Below are 16,366 nucleotides of genomic sequence, written 5' to 3' on the forward strand. Positions count from 1 at the left end.
GCGGTTATCATTACAGAAATGTTTATGGAAGAAACGGAGAAGATTTTATCACATTTGCAGGCAAAATTTTCTATTGCTACTGTTGGCAGCTTTGAAAGCGACTTTAAATTATATCCTATTTTTGTCACGTTTTTCAGGCCTGAACTCAATTAAATTCTAAGTTGTCTCCTCTCTGTGTTTCTAATTTAGAAGGGGAGGCTCTCAACTTTACAGGAATTCCACATTCTGTTTAAAAACTGTCTAGCTCTTGGTGCTGATAATGCTCCAGTGATGGTAGGATTAAAGAATGGTGTGGCAGGATGTTCGAAGTGGGAAATTATTAACATAATCATTGCAGGCTGCTCTTATCACGTAATTAATTTTGCTGCATAGGAGGGTGTGGTATGTTTGCCTGTAAATATAGATGAAAGTATAATATATATATATTTTATTTTCTGAAAAGGAGTGCAAAGAGGAAAGAAACTTTCAGAGATGTGCAACTTTAGTTATATTGATCTAAAATATAAATTATGTCATAGATGTTATTAATATACTGTACTATCACATGTCTGGAGTGGAAGTGGTAAATCTGTTGGTAGACTACTGTCAAGATATCAGCTCCTCGTATGGATCAGTAGTAGAGTGTTGGCCGCGGGATCCCATGACCAGCGTTTCAAACACGGCGTGAATTTTTGAAGGGTGGAAGAAAGTCCATTTGACAATCATGTTGTGTGCTGTAGGCATGTAAAACATCTCTGGTGACACATTTTGTGTTCACCTGTGAAAATTAATTAAAACTCGAGTATAGATCGCCTCTGCCATCTGGTAGAGTAAAATGGAATGTCAAAATTGTTGTATGGGCATCCTAAATGGCATCAGATTAAAATAACCACATAATCTCATGATACTACTACTACTACTACTGCTACTACTACTACTACTACTACTACTACTGAAAGTTGTAGTTGAAGATCAAACCATTTTACAAATGGGGGATCAAATATAAACAGGATTTTATTTATTTAAATTCATTTATTGAGAAACACAAGGCAATTGCAGTTTATTTTTCACAAAGTTTCCTGCTTTGGAAATGCATTTGTCCCAGTGTATGGGCAGCTTTTTGATGCCCTCATTGTAAAATGAACAGGGTCGTGTCACCAACCAGTTGCGCACAAAGTCTTCCACATGCTCATCATCTTAAAATCGTTGCCCTCCTAGAGCTTCTTTAAGCGGTCTGAATAAATGGAAATCGCAAGGCGATAAGTCCGGGCTGTAAGGAGGATGTTTAAGTGTAGTCCAGTGCATTTCCTATAGCTTGGAGACAGAGCTTCATTATTGGGCTGCGCATTGTTGTGGAGGAGGATGACCTGTCGAGTTGGTTGGTCTCGTCTTTTGCGGCGATATGCAACCCTCGCCTTGTTCAACAGCTCGCTGTAGTAAGCAGCATTGATTGTGCGTCACTCATGCAAAAAAATCAATCAGCAAAATGCCTCGCTTGTCGCCAAAAGACCTATTTGTGTTGGTGCAACGTAAAGCCCCTAGAAAAAAAAAAAAAAAAGAAAAAGAAAAATTCCTCGCCGATTGAAAAAATGGTTGCAAGAACCTTGCCGGCTGACAGTAGAGTATTGGCTTTCACTGGTGCTGCTTCCCTTTTCCTCCACCACTCCTTACTGGTTTGTTTGGATTCGGGAGTGTAGTGGTGGACCCATGTATCATCGCAGGTGACGATCGGACTCAAAAATGCATTACCTTCTTCTGCAAATGTTGCTCTAAGCCTCTGACAGACCTCCAAACGTCTCAACTTCAGATTTTCGGTCAAAAGGCGACGGACCCATCTGGAACACACTTTATGGATTGTGATGATTGCTTGACAGCTTCCATAACTGATTCCGAGTTGTTATGCAATTTCTGATACTCTCACCCATCAATCATCGTCAATAATGTCTTTAACCACAATGTTTTCGTCTGTAATGTTGGTCTGAGGACGGCGATCGTGTTGCTGATTTTCCACACATCCTCGTCCTTCCTTAAACTTTGTATGACCGGGCGAGTTGGCTGTGCGCGTAGAGGCGCGCGGCTGTGAGCTTGCATCCGGGAGATAGTAGGTTCGAATCCCACTATCGGCAGCCCTGAAAATGGTTTTCCGTGGTTTCCCATTTTCACACCAAGCAAATGCTGGGGCTGTACCTTAATTAGGGCCACGGCCGCTTCCTTCCAACTCCTAGGGCTTTCCTATCCCATCGTCGCCATAAGACCTATCTGTGTCGGTGCGACGTAAAGCCCCTAGCAAAAAAAAAAACTTTGTATGCCAGGCAAACACACGCGTCCTTGACAATGTTTGATCACCGAACTGTGCAGTCAATCCCTGGCAAATTTCCGCTGCTGTAACTCCTTCACGAGCAAGAAATTTTATAATTATGCATTGCACAGAGGAGGGTTGCAACAGTTGTGCCGACATTGCGAGCGTGACGAAATGGCGGGAAATATCTAACAGCACATTCTCCCCACTCCTAACGGTCCCTCCTAAGCATAGCAGATGTGCAGGGCCAGTCGTACCAACTGTTGATATTCAGAAACAAAAATCCTGTTTATATTTGATCGACCTTCATACTTTGGCTTTCCCACCTTGTTGTGAAACTCATTTTAGTGTACTTGACTATGAATATGTGAGTGAATTACTGGCAAGTTAATTCTCATTTCTTTATTATTTGTTTTCTACCTAGTTTTATGATTTTTATTCAGAAATTAGTGACTTCTTGATGCCATATAGGATGAGTGAAGAAAGTCTGTTGTCTTTGAGCTCTTATCTGTTGTACAGGGTAGTAAAGAAACAGAAACTGTTGAACTGTCTTGAATTTGTTATTCCTTGTTCTGTAATGAAATACTAATCATAGATTGCTCTATGTGAGAAGCTGTTGAGAGATTAGAAGAATGCAATGATGAGGAATGTGGCTGCAAGTACAAACTTCCTGTCCTACACAGACTGATCGACACTTTATCTGCTACATGAAAACATTGACTCACACTTTGCAGAGTTCAGTATCTCGCCTGGTTAGAGTGAACAGACATGTGAACATTCAGATGAATTATGGACGAATCTGTCTGATTTTTACACTAAGGTGATTAATATATTGCTGTGCTACAACTGGTAAGAGTATAACAAAACTTTCCATACTGCATCTCCCAAAAACTCACTCATCCTTCTTGCAGAACTCGTTTTCCAGTTTTATGTTATACTATTTTTCAGCTTATCCGAGCTGTTTCTAGGGTTGCTGGTGCCACCCAGGCTCATTTTGGGTTTGGCCGGCGGTTTAAAGCCGGATGCCCTTTCTGATGCCACACGATTTTTTAGATAAAAATCCCAACCCAGGATCGACTGGGATTTGAACCCCAGATTTCCAGGTGGGAAGCAAGCAGCTAAGCCACTGAGCTAATCACGTCCCTTCTGTTGATCAAATTCTTCCCAATCAATGGGTGTCACACGTGCAAGTCATTTGCTGTCACTTCCTGCAGCTTCATTAACAAGGTGTTACCTGTAATGTTTTGCTCTCGTACGGTATTTTGATTTTGGCTCAACCAGCTTGATGGCGCTGAGTTCACATATGTAAGGAGGCAAGTGTAAAATGGTGTGTCCATTGAATCTCAGTAATTCACCAAACCGGTATTATTTTCTGGATTTTTAACTCCTTGATCAGTTCAAGAAACTGAATTTTCTTAATAATACTTAATATTGTTTTCTTTTAACCATTTCACCACATCACTTTTAACATCATACCGAGAGGGTACTTTGTTTTCTTCAGTATTGTGGTAAAGTGCATTATCAGTTGTTGTAACACCTCTAAAGGGGTATTAGGAGAGAATTCCTCTCACCAACTTATAAAACTTTACCCCATTCATTTGGCCACCTCTGGGATGCAGGACTCAGTGAATCTGTACATTGTTGTATCCATTAACTTTTCCCGCTCTGAACATCTGACTTAAGTGGTTTGAAATACATGAAGTTTGTAGGATGCTAAATGGTTTCTTTTGTCACCTATTCAATACATATAAATTTTTACATTTAGGAATTTATTATTAATTCCACTTGAGACATGTTTCGCCCTTCATTGAGGGCATCATCAGTCAAATCACCTCCTCAAGGCAAAAATCAGGTACCTGATTAGTATTTAACATGCACACATTAATATACATTACAATGGGAAAATTAAGTACGAGAAACACTTGTACAATGGTGATAGTTGACAATATACGTTTATAGACTAAATAGTCGGCACCAATGCGTAAAATTACTGGGGAATTTTAACAGAGTCTAGCAGTGGTGCTCCGAAGAATAATTGATGCACTCATAGGAAATTATAACATTTTTACAAATTATTTACATTATAACAGTCAGGGGAGAAAGGGTATAGTGCTCGGCGTCAATGTTTGTAACAAAAATTACTGTCAATGGTTGGTAACTATACAGTAAATTTACATTATCCAATTGAGCAGTTGAGAATTTACAGTTTATATACATATTTACAAGAGAGCCGCTTGGTGAGCAAGGATATAACAATGTCTAGCACCAAGTGCGTCCCGTTGTTTTAATCGTTGGAAGACGATTGCAGCATTGACATATCAGAAATATGCAGAGTGGCTTAATCTTATTTTATAATCACAGGGGGCAGGGAAAATATTCCATAGCCAAATGAGGTTCTATAGGCATCAAGCTGAAAGTTGTCTGGTTGAAGTCCCGGGTTCGGTATGGTGAACTTGGTCAGCGTGGACGGAGACTCATTGGGTGTCACTGAGTAAACAGTGCATTTGAATGGCAACAATGTGGCAGTTATTTGTAGGTAATTGTATTATTGGGAAGTTCTCGGGACCTTCTGTGCATGTCAGCAACATCCTTCAATTAAATTCACTACCGAGATGGAGTCGGATGGATACCTTCACTTCTTGGATGTTCTAGTAAGAAAGAAACTGGACGGCTCCTTAGGACATACCATCCATTGTAAGCCTTCTTACACAAATCACTACCTCCATGCAGTTTCTCACCACCATCCAGCACGAAAACAGGACATTTTCACGGCACTCACCACGAGAGAGACACTAATTTGTGAGCCATCAGATATCCATGAGGAGATGGACTCACGCAAAGTCACGTTCAAGGGTAATGGTTCCAACATGTACAGATTCATAGAGCCCTGCTTTCCATAGGGACAACTAAGCAAAACTCACAGAAAGAAGAAGTGAAATGCTTACCTGCCTTACATTTACAACACCACAAACCGAATTGGTAAGGTCCTCCGCAAACACAATATAAAAACTGTATTCAGCACTGTCACTAAAATTGCTCACAGTTTAGGTAAAAGCAGGGACAGATTGTCCCCCACTATTGCACCCTGGGGTGTACAAAATTCTCTGTACTTGCAGCAAGGTACATGTTGGCCAAACATGCCAGTCCTTTGGGACTCGCATCTAGGAACACCAAAGAAATATCCGTCTCAACCAGCCAGGCAAGTCAGCAATAGCTGAGAATGCCCTATCGTTGGGTCATGATGTTTTCCAAGATGTTCACGCTCTTATTCAGACTAAATACTACGGGTCTAGGATTATACGAGAACAATTTCAACGGGGACACTAGCTAGCAATTAATAAGTGGTTGCCAGCCATTAAGGATTTACGTAGGCAGTTCTCTTCCCTGTCCTTTCTATATTGTTATTTCGTTTGGTGTTTTCCAAATTCATACGTTCATCACCACCAGTTGGTTCATTCCAGGCTATGTGTTATGTGTTAATATCATACTTTCATAATGTGTGTACACTGGTTTATGCCCCCCCCTCTCACACAGTCTGATATCGTTAACATCCTCTGGTTTTCTCCACTATTTTCTTTCCATTCTTCATCTCTGTTCTATTCCTTCCTGGTGTCTTTCATTGCATTTTATTTTATTAGTTTCTATTTCTCCTACCACATTCGTCCCTGATTTGTCTTATGTCCTCTCTGATACTTCTCACGCTCACGCGGTGTTATAGAACTTAATTGGAGCTTAATGTTGTCGTCAACTCCTGCTTCAAGCGCTGTGCCAGCATACAGCAAGCCACCTGGTTACGAACGAGCATACCCCTACAGCTCTTAAATTCAAAACCTCATATTTATATATATATAAAATAACATATCCTGACCGACTGATTCATCATTGCTGAGCCAAAACTACTGGACATAAAGAAATGAAATTTTGAGGATACATTTATATTATAATGTAAATGCTCACTAAGGGAGGATTTTTGGATATTCTGCCGCTAAGGGGGGTGAAAACGAGGGTGAATTTTTAGAATTAGTGTATCTATATTTCAAGAACCTAAGTTTAAAGATGTGAAAATTGGCATTTGGAATCTTCTTTAAACATAAGGAAATACATATTTGTTTTCTTCGGAAAATCCTCTTAAGGGGGTGAAAAAATAGGTGAAAAGGGGGTTGAATACCTTTTATGAGGATACTTATATGTCAAAAACTGAAGATTTTAGTCATAGAATCTCCTTTAAAAACAAAGAAATTTTTTTTTTTTTTTTTTTTTTAAATCTTCTTAAAAGGGGGTAAACAGGAGTGACAGAGGGATTGAATTTTTTGAAATGAGTATATCTACAATATATCTCAAAAACGTAACATGTTACAGACGTGTAAACTGGTATTTGGAATCTCCTGTAAAAGTAAAGGGACATGCATAATTTGTTTTCTGAAAGTCCTCTTAAGTGGAATTGGTATTTTTAATGAGCATATCTATAGTACATATAATTCAAATATTACATATTACAGGCGTAAAAATTGGTATTTGTAATATCTTTTGAAAATAAAGCAGCACACATTTTTTGTCTTCCGGAAAACCACTGAAGGGGGTAAAAATGACTGAAAAAGGGATTGAATTATTTTTATTAGGATACTGGTATCTCCAAAACTGAAGATACTGTATTACAGACATGAAAAATGGTATTTGGAATATCCTTTAAAAATAAAGAACACATCTTTTTGTTTTTGGAAAATTCACTTAAGGGGGTGGGGTGGGTGAAAAGAAGTGAACAAAGTGTTGAATTCTATTTATGAGGATACTTATACTGAAGATGTTACAGATGTGAAAATTGGTATTTGAATCTCCTGTAAAAGCAAATGCACATGCATAATTTTTCTCAAAATCCACTTAAGGGGAAGTGTTAAAGGGGGTGAATTTTTAAAATAAGCATATCTACAGTCTATCTCAAAAACCACATATTACAGATGTGAAAATTGGTATTTTTAAAAAACGTACAATACGGGAAAACGGAAAATCCGGGAATGAATGAACCATCAACAATTTGGCTAAACATCACAAAAATGAAATATGTGTACTTATAACCTTACAAACACCCCTAAACCAAACTATAGTCCCAATGGGCCTTCCACCTACCAAGCGACCGCCCTCGGTCCGAAGGCTTGCAGATTAGAGGTGACGCACGGTCAGTGCGACGAATCCTCTCGGCTGTTATTCCTCTCCCTCTAGACCGGGGTCGCCATCTCACCATTAAATAGCTCCCTCAATTAATGGTAATCGTAGAATGAGTGAACCAGGAACCAGCCCTCATATCCAGGTAAAAATGCCTGACCTGGCCGGTAATCTAACCCGGGCCCTCCGGGTGAGAGAGAGGCAAGTTAGACCATCGGGCCGGCTTCAAACATTAATTACCAGTACGCGACTTAAAAATCTCAAAACTTTACATTAAGTTTTACTGGGGAAACTTCATCAGTTTCCTCTGAAAACTTCTTTCAGTTCAGCAACTTTGATCAGCCAAACTCTTCGAAAAATCAAATACCCGTTAACGCCAAGCCAAACAACAATCGACCACAAGTAGTTTTTAATTCTCTAATCTAATAAAGCACGTTAGATGCAAAAGTGCCCAACAGGATGGCAAAATCATATTTTTCTTTATCTTCCATTGTAATTTGGTCACCGGTATACTGTTCTTAGTCATTTTATGGAAATCTTGTACCACGTAAATTAGGCCTACATCGACTTTTAAAGGTTATGTTGACCTCGAGAATGTGGTTTCAAATGTAAGTATCGATCCTCAAGTTCTTGAATGCATTGTAGTCAGTTCTGCCCATCACTAATCACAATCATATTGGAAAGAGAAAAATTATCATTAACACTTCAGAAATTACGATTATTCGTGAGCTTGAGCTCAGTTGGAAAGCATGCTCGCTGTGCAAGTCGGTACGAGTGTGAAATTATACAAAGTTTTTAAATGTAACGTGCGCAGATAAAACGGTTGCGGTGTTTATAACATTTTAACACAAAAACGTTACATTCCCAGTCTTATATTAGGATGAAAACAATAACAGGCAATCCCAAAACCTCCCATGGCTTTATGTATGTAAGGTGCAACTAAAATATTAAATTTATGTTACTTAAGAAGGAGCAGTTTCGATTCCTGTCGGAAAGCCCAGTGGCTATTCACTGCCCTGAGGGAAATGCCGGAAACCTGTTCGGTGATCTTCTTCTTCTTAAGCCGTCGTCTCCAAACGGAGCTAGACGATCCACACCTCCAGCTTCGATCTTGATGTTGCGGCCATGCCATGTGGATTCATTGGAATATCTCTCAGGATCTTTAATGCAGTGATTTCCCGTTGCCTTCTGTATCCTAATGCTGTTGACCAAACTGGTTCCTCCGCCTTTGGGAACAATTTCTTGTCTCCAGGACAATAGAGTGCCCTTACCCATACCCATTCATCCACTCTCAAAGTGACTGTTGGCACTTGGTATAGGGGATCTCCTTATACCGGGAGATAATCGGTCCCGTCATTCGTTAGCCGCCTGTATATAAAATATTATTTTTATATGCAGTCGATACCTCCTCTCTACCGCGGGGAGGTGAATGTCAGGATTTCACCGTCATTGAAACAAGGACCAAATTGCATTTCCTTGTTTCTCTGTTCGGTGATACACTCGAAAAAAGTAAAATATGAACATCTAACCCTGGACATAATGTAGACGTTTTTGCAAGCACAAATATTTGATGAAACTTGTTCCGTCTTCATGCAGAGCTGTCGAAATGCGCTATGTCTCCTTCCAATTGTTGTGGACACTCTCTGCTTTAGGATTTCCAAGGATTCTCTAAGCAATACCACCCGAATGCGATGCCAAGATGGTCCCTTATGCATGGTCACCGCCGATCGCTTTTCCAGTACAGTACTTTCTCAAATTAGTGCAATGACTGGAGATAACACCAAGATACGTAAGTATGCCGTAGCCGTCCTTTCATGAGGTACAGTTTCTTGAAAAACGCAGGATCGAGGATTTAGCGTTGATGGGACTGAAATTTCTGGACAGTTGATCCGGGAAATCGTTTCTCCGAGGAATGGATTATGCAGGATTTTTACTACGTGATTTAATTAGGATGCTCCCGGGACCATGTAATTTGAATGAATGATATGGGAAAGCGTAGTTTCCGGGAACGTACAATCGAGGTTCTACTGTATTCTTTTGTTTTTGGAAAATCCAATTTAGGGGGAGATAAATTAATTGAAAAAGTGAGTTGAATTATTTGTTTGGGGATACTTATATCTCGAAAACGAAGGATGTTACAGACGAGAAAATCGGTATTTCATATCTCCTTTAAAAATACACACGTATTTTGTGGTGGTGGAATCAACTTAAAGGGGTGTAAAAGGAGTTGAATTATTTTTATGAGGATAAAAATAAGAAGTGGACTTAAAACAATATATCCCTAAGAGGGTTTTGACTGGGGGGTGAGGAATGATGACAAAAATATGCATTTATATGAAGCCATTTGAACTTAACCCAACAGTGGTTGCCCATTGAGCAAAATGCTCACGTTATGATATGACGTGTTTTCATAAGAAATACCAGATGATACAGATGTTGATTCCTATAGGGAATCTGAAATAGTTGTTCCAAATGAGTAAATTTATAATACCAATATAAATGGTTCGTTATTGGACATTATAAATTTTCCAGCTAACTCATTCCTGGTTTGCCAGCGTTTCGCCCCCGTGTGCTAGGCTGGGCTCATCAGTTGGTACCTAGCACACCTACCAAGACGCTGGCTAGTGCGTACTGTGGAGGCCACTGCGTAGGCTAATTGTAGCCACCGGCAGTGCCAATGCACTACGAGAGACTTTGTCTCATTTTCAAAAATTGATGCCTGTTTGGCCATCAGATGATACAGATGTTGATTCCCATAGGGAATCTGAAATATTTGTTCCGAATGAGTAAATTTCTAATACCAATATAAATGGTTCGTTATTGGACATTATAAATTTTCCAGCTAATGCTCAGAGAGTTAAATGGGGGTTAAGATCCGAAAACAAATATGTTAATTTTTTCCTCCGAAGCGGTTTAACGTACGAGGACAAAATTCCAAATTGCGGTATATATTTTAAATCCTAGGTGTGAAATAGGAATTTTTTTTAACGTTCCACCCATAAAGTGTTTAAATGAGGTTAGCTCCGTAAACAAAATTTTTTCGGCCCTCCAAAACCGTTTGATGTACAAAGTTGTAATTTTACGGGATGGTTGTTCTTTTATGTCCTAGGTGTAAAATATTGTATACTTCAAAATATTTCTCCCCTAAGGGGTTTAGATGGTGATTGACTCTCAAAAACACAATATACATTCTTCTGAAACAGTTTCAGACATGATCATAACCTTTTTTTTTTTTTTTGTGAGGGGTGGTCTTCTGTATCCTAGATGTTAATAAATATTTCAAAACATTCACTCCTTAAAAAACTATTCATTCCTCCATTACTGTTCGACATACAAAATCAAAATTTCACAGGTTGGTTGCTTTTACATCCTAGATGTTAGATAAGATAGAGTTTAAAACATTCAAATTCTTCCGTATTTTGCATGTCAACTGACACAGGAGTCTCAGAAATGTAAAACTTTGAATAATAATTTTCAGTTTAAAACCATAGCAAAAAGCACGAGTATCTTGCTAGTATATATCATCATCATCATCGATTTTCCGCTCCAGCAAGCCAGGTGCGGGTGTTTACGAGCCTCTTCCAGTTCGTCCTGTCCATCCACAGCTGATGTTCTACCTTTTGCAGCCAATTTACATCACGTTTGGCAAGGTCTTTGAAAATTTGCTTTTCTCAACTGTCATGAGCCCGGGCCTCTTACAAACAACATTCGTTTCATAGTGCTCTTGGGGTCCGAATTGAAGCCATCCTTCTTATATGTCCATACATTGTAATCTGCTTAATTCTAAGGTTTTCAACAGGCTCCTGTCCAATCCAAGTTGTTGCTGAATACGTACTTTCATTCCTTATTTTGTCTCTCCTTGTCTTTTGGAGACATGACCGAAGGAACTTCATATCAGCCGCCTGTGGATGACTTTGTGCAGATCTAGTCGATGTTGCTGCTTCCAGTCCGTATGTCAGAATTGCTACAAGATATGTTTTGTACAGCGTGAGCTTACAAGCTTGGGGAAATGAGTCATTCCTAAGTAATTGACATACAGATTGGTAGAATTTTGATGCAACTTGTATTCTATTGCCTATTTCTTGGTTTATGGTATTGTCAGAAGAAACAAAGCTTCCTAAGTATTTAAGTTATTGATAATGTCTACTTCTTCATTTTGCACTCATAGGTGGACTGCTTCAGGATTTCAACTCATCACTAAACCAATGGTTTTAGTTCGGTTGATGATCATTCCCATTCTTTCAAATTCTTCTTGCCAAAGATCTAGTTTAGCTTGAACCTCTGCTTCTGTCTCACCCCATAGCATAACATCATCAGCAAATTCAAGTGCATTTGTTGTCTGATCCTTCATTTTCACTGCTTTTATAACCTCATCCATTACAGTAATGAAGAGAAGTGGTGATAGATAACTTCCTTGTTGGACTCTGCTCTAGGTTTCAAAGCAGTTTGACCTGCCTCCTTGAATTTGCACACAGCACTTTGTCTCGATAATTGTTTTAATACCAATATACCAGGTTTCCTTCGGGAATCAACATTTATATCATAGTTGTTTTACTCGAGCTATAATCTCATCTGGCACTTCTTTACGTCTAGACATTCCCATATGTGCTTACGTGGTACATGATCATATGCCTTCTCAATATCCAAGAATACAACCATAATCGTTCTATTCTTATCCCAGTATTTTTCAAAGAGCATTTTTGTATAAAAAATGAGGAATGTTCGCTCTGAATCCATGTTGTTCTTCCTCAAGTTAGGTTTAACAAATTTTCTGATTTTCTCTCCAGGATGGTCTCATGTAGTATATATACATATATAAAATACCGTATTTACGCAAATAATCCCTGCCACCGAATAATCCCTGCACCCTAACTTTAGGAAGGCTGATTTTGAAAAGAAAAAAAAAGTGCCAGCTGACGCAAATAAAACTCGCACCCCAGATTTTTAAAATATATGCGGGTATTATTCGCGTAAATATGGTAACATATCCTGACTGACTGATTCAACATCGCCGAGCCAAAACTACTGAACATAAAGAAATGAAATTTTGGAGATACATATATATTAGAGTCTAGGTGCTCACTAAGGGAGGATTTTTTAATATTCCATTGCTAAGGGGGTGGAAAGGGGGATGAATTGTTTAAATGAACATATCTATATCTCAAACACTTAAAAGTTCACAGACATGAAAATTGGTATTTAGAATCTCCTTTAAAAATAAACACGTATTTATTGTTTCCGGAAAGTCCACTTAAGGGGTGAGAGGAGTGGAGGGAAGTGAAGAAGTTGAATTCTTTTTATGTGGAATCTTATATCTCAAAAACGGAAAATTTTAGAGATGGGAAAACTGGTGTTTGGAATCTCTTTTAAAAATAAACACTTTTTTGTTTTAGGAAAAGGGGGTGACAAGAATTGAAAAAGCATGTGTATTTTTAAATTGAGTACCAGTGTATCTACAGAATATAAGTCAAAAACTTTAGATGTTACAGACGTGAAACTTGGAAGGACCTTTAGAAATACAGGAACATTCTTTATTTTTGGAAAAGGCGCTTAATGGGGTGAAAAGAAGTGAAAAAATCAGTTGAATTAATTTTTATGAGGAATACGTACACCTTAAAAACTGAAGATGTTACAGACGTGGAAATATTTGGAATTTCTTCAAAAATTAAGAAACATTTTTTTCCGGCTTGAGAGAAGACTGTTTCTCATGTACAGATCGATGTCACATGGTCATCTTGGCCCCCAAAGGCAATACCACAAACATGGTTTGCAAAGAGTTTTTGGGGTAAATGAAACTCAGTTTTTAGGTGAGTTTTTTTTACCTTAGTACAGTACAGTACCGAGGAACGATTACTTTTAACAAATTACAAAATCCATGCGAACGAAGCCGCAGGTAACTGTTCGTTAATGTATAGGACTTCCTCGTGAACAGTCAAGGTTTTCTTCTGAAGATGCGGAGCAAAGTTTTCTGCGAAACATGAAGAGTTTCACCTTGTTTTCTAGACACGGAATAAGTACAGGCCGTGAAAGCTTTAATGGCATATTTCCATGCATCTTAAATTGTTACCTCACCAATAAGAAATATTTGGGAGCCAATCAGCAATATCCTGTTAGTGGTGTATCACTTCCATTTGAACCTCATATTATGCAACATATTTCTTAAAGTTTATTTTCTCTTTAACTGCCACCAGTAGCTTTGTTGCTGTGGGAGCAATTCTCTGCATTAGATAGAAGTCGTTTAAGACATCTTGTTTGGCTCTTCTATAATAGCCGTCACAATAAAACAAAACTTGCTCTTCCCAGATGCAGACCTCCTTTTACCTGGGGTAGGCTACTCAGTTTAGACTCACCAGCAGGAAGTCCTTCAGTACGGTTGGTTGAGATTGAACTAATACTTGACTGTAATTCACTGTAATTATTAAATCAAAATAATATCATCGCATCGTGCCTACCCAATGGTACGATCCGGCCAAGAGATTCAACCATTTATAAAATACATTTATTCAGAACATAACAAAAGAAATTTTACTGAGTACGTAAATTTTCTCTGTTTATCTTCCTCATACACTGGTTTAAAATGTTCCTTATCACTTCTCTAGCTTCACTATGAATTGCCTCTCTCTTCTTCCTAATGACAGACATTACAGGGTCTTTACAAAACAGTTACTCACACAGAAAAAAAAAGGCGAATAAAGGGTAACAGCAGTAATAATGAACAAAAGGCAAAAACCGAGAAAGAAATACGAACAAACGCGGAATAATGCAATGGCATCAAACGCAGAGATGGTTGTATTGCAACTGGTAGTGCCAAGGGCTGCTACTTAGGGGTAAAAGTAAGTTGCCTGGGTAGTAGCAGGATTGCTATGGCAACGATTATATCACAGGCTTGGCTGGCGAAAAACCCTTCTCCCTGTGCCTCACTGGCCATATGCATTCTTCTGATCTCCCAACAGAACTGTTCTTTGATGTTCTCTTATATGGGTCATTCAAGGGGCCAAGCTTGAGAACCTACATATAAAACAGTGCAACTAATTCTGTCCAGTTAAAGTAGGACATTGCTAGAATACAATCAATGTGGATGGAATTGTTGTTTATTCATCCCTTAGAGATATTGCATAATCTCTATACTTTTACAGGAGTATGACTATGTATTTAGTGTGGATGTTGAAGATGGTAAGCCACCCTTGAAACTACCATACAACAAGAATGAGGATCCATGGTTTGCTGCACAAAAGTTCATCCATGATAACAACTTGAGCCAATTGTACCTTGATCAGGTAGCAAATTTCATTGTGAAAAACAGTCAGGATACTAGTTTACCAAATCCTGCATCTTCATCTACAACACCATACTGTGATCCTTTTACAGGTTTGTATTCAAATTTTGCTTTCATTTGTTTTGTTTATGTGTAGAAGAGGTTTGAGAATTTGTATGGTTTGTTTCCTTATGTGTATTGTTATTAACTCTCTTGCACTTAGCCCATCTACAGGAGTCTGCTCGAAGCAGCTTGGTCTACATTTTGTGATTTTACAAACACAGTATTAAAAAATTTAACGCTTAAGCTATTCAACTCATATTCAAATAAAAAACTACAATTAAAAATATTGTGTGTTCTAATGCCCAGGCACTTGGATACGAGTCTATTGGCCGTGATGATTAACAGTTTGTGACCTTAGTTTATTTCTGTGCACCATTTTTTGGTTAAGGAGGTAGTTATTCCTTACTTCGGAGTGTATGTGCTTCATTTATTCGTATGTGCTATTTTTGATCAAGGAGTCGGTTCCTTCTTTCATTAGGGGCAAAGTTCATTATCATTGTGTCCATGACGACTGCATGTTGTGTTGTGTTGTATGGAATGATGTTAATGAGGTTGGGAGAGGATGAAACCCAGTTTTGGTGCATAGCGTCCTCCTGTCAAATAATACCAAGGGGTCTGCTTAAGGTTTAACATTGCCATCCGACGGACGAACCACCATCAACAGCGTGGTGTCCCTTCACTCCATATGAGCTCCGTGGAGAGTATAGGAATTGAACTCTGGCTTTTGTCATGATCTAGTGATTAGGAATTATATACCATCACCTCTCCTACTCTGCTGGCCAACATTTTCATGGTGATTTTTTTTTCATCATTGAGACTTGAACATTGAGACATGATGTCAGAACGTAAAAGACATAACGCTTCAGTGATCATGACCAGGTGAAGGCCTCCTACCAAGAAGTAGTACAAACGCTAAAACAAGCATAACTAAGATTAAGTGGACTGAGCTCGATAGCTGCAGTCGCTTAAGTGCGGCCAGTATCCAGTATTCGGGAGATAGTAGGTTCGAACCCCACTGTCGGCAGCCCTGAAAATGGTTTTCCATGGTTTCTCATTTTCACACCAGGCAAATGCTGGGGCTGTACCTTAATTAAGGCCATGGCCTCTTTCTTCCCAGTCCCATCATCGCCGTAAGACCTATCTGTGTCGGTGCGACGTAAATCAACTAGCAAAAAAAAAAAAAAAAAAAAAAAAAAAAAAAAAAAAAAAAAAAAAAAGATTAAGTGGTACTTCAGTCTCCTGTTCTAAACAGCTTTTATCCAGTCTACCATGGGACTTACTTTCATTCCACCTTTTTCATGCACATGCTTGTGTATACTTTGATGAAACTTACCCTTTGGCACTGTCTTACATTTAAAAATCTTTACAGTACTGGGACACCCTCTCTCCAGGGGTTATAAATATGGAGGGCCCTTGCCCTAGGTTATGGGTGAAGACCTCAATCTACGGCGGAGAAGATGTGCTTTCGTACAGTGGAGATGGCGGAAGAGGGCTGGTACTGGGGATTAATACAAGTACAAAATCGCCCAACGGTTAAGAAAGCGAAAGAGGAACAAATATAATAACCCTGGTTCCCAACGGCTGTGCTAGCGGGAGAGTCTATGCCAGAC

General features: G+C 38.9%; 1 protein-coding gene across 1 annotated transcript in view; it reads left to right on the plus strand.

Annotated features, from left to right (window-relative positions):
• Plap (phospholipase A2 activator protein) overlaps positions 1-16,366 on the plus strand; it is a 152,187-nt gene that overhangs the window by 72,699 nt on the left and 63,122 nt on the right. Inside the window, exon 8 of the mRNA XM_067136638.2 lies at positions 14,575-14,806. Coding sequence (XP_066992739.1) covers positions 14,575-14,806 — 232 coding nt within the window. The remainder of the gene's footprint in view (positions 1-14,574; positions 14,807-16,366) is intronic.

This window comes from Anabrus simplex, chromosome 1 (genome assembly GCF_040414725.1).
Source record: "Anabrus simplex isolate iqAnaSimp1 chromosome 1, ASM4041472v1, whole genome shotgun sequence".
Classification (NCBI taxonomy): Eukaryota; Metazoa; Arthropoda; class Insecta; order Orthoptera; family Tettigoniidae; genus Anabrus; species Anabrus simplex.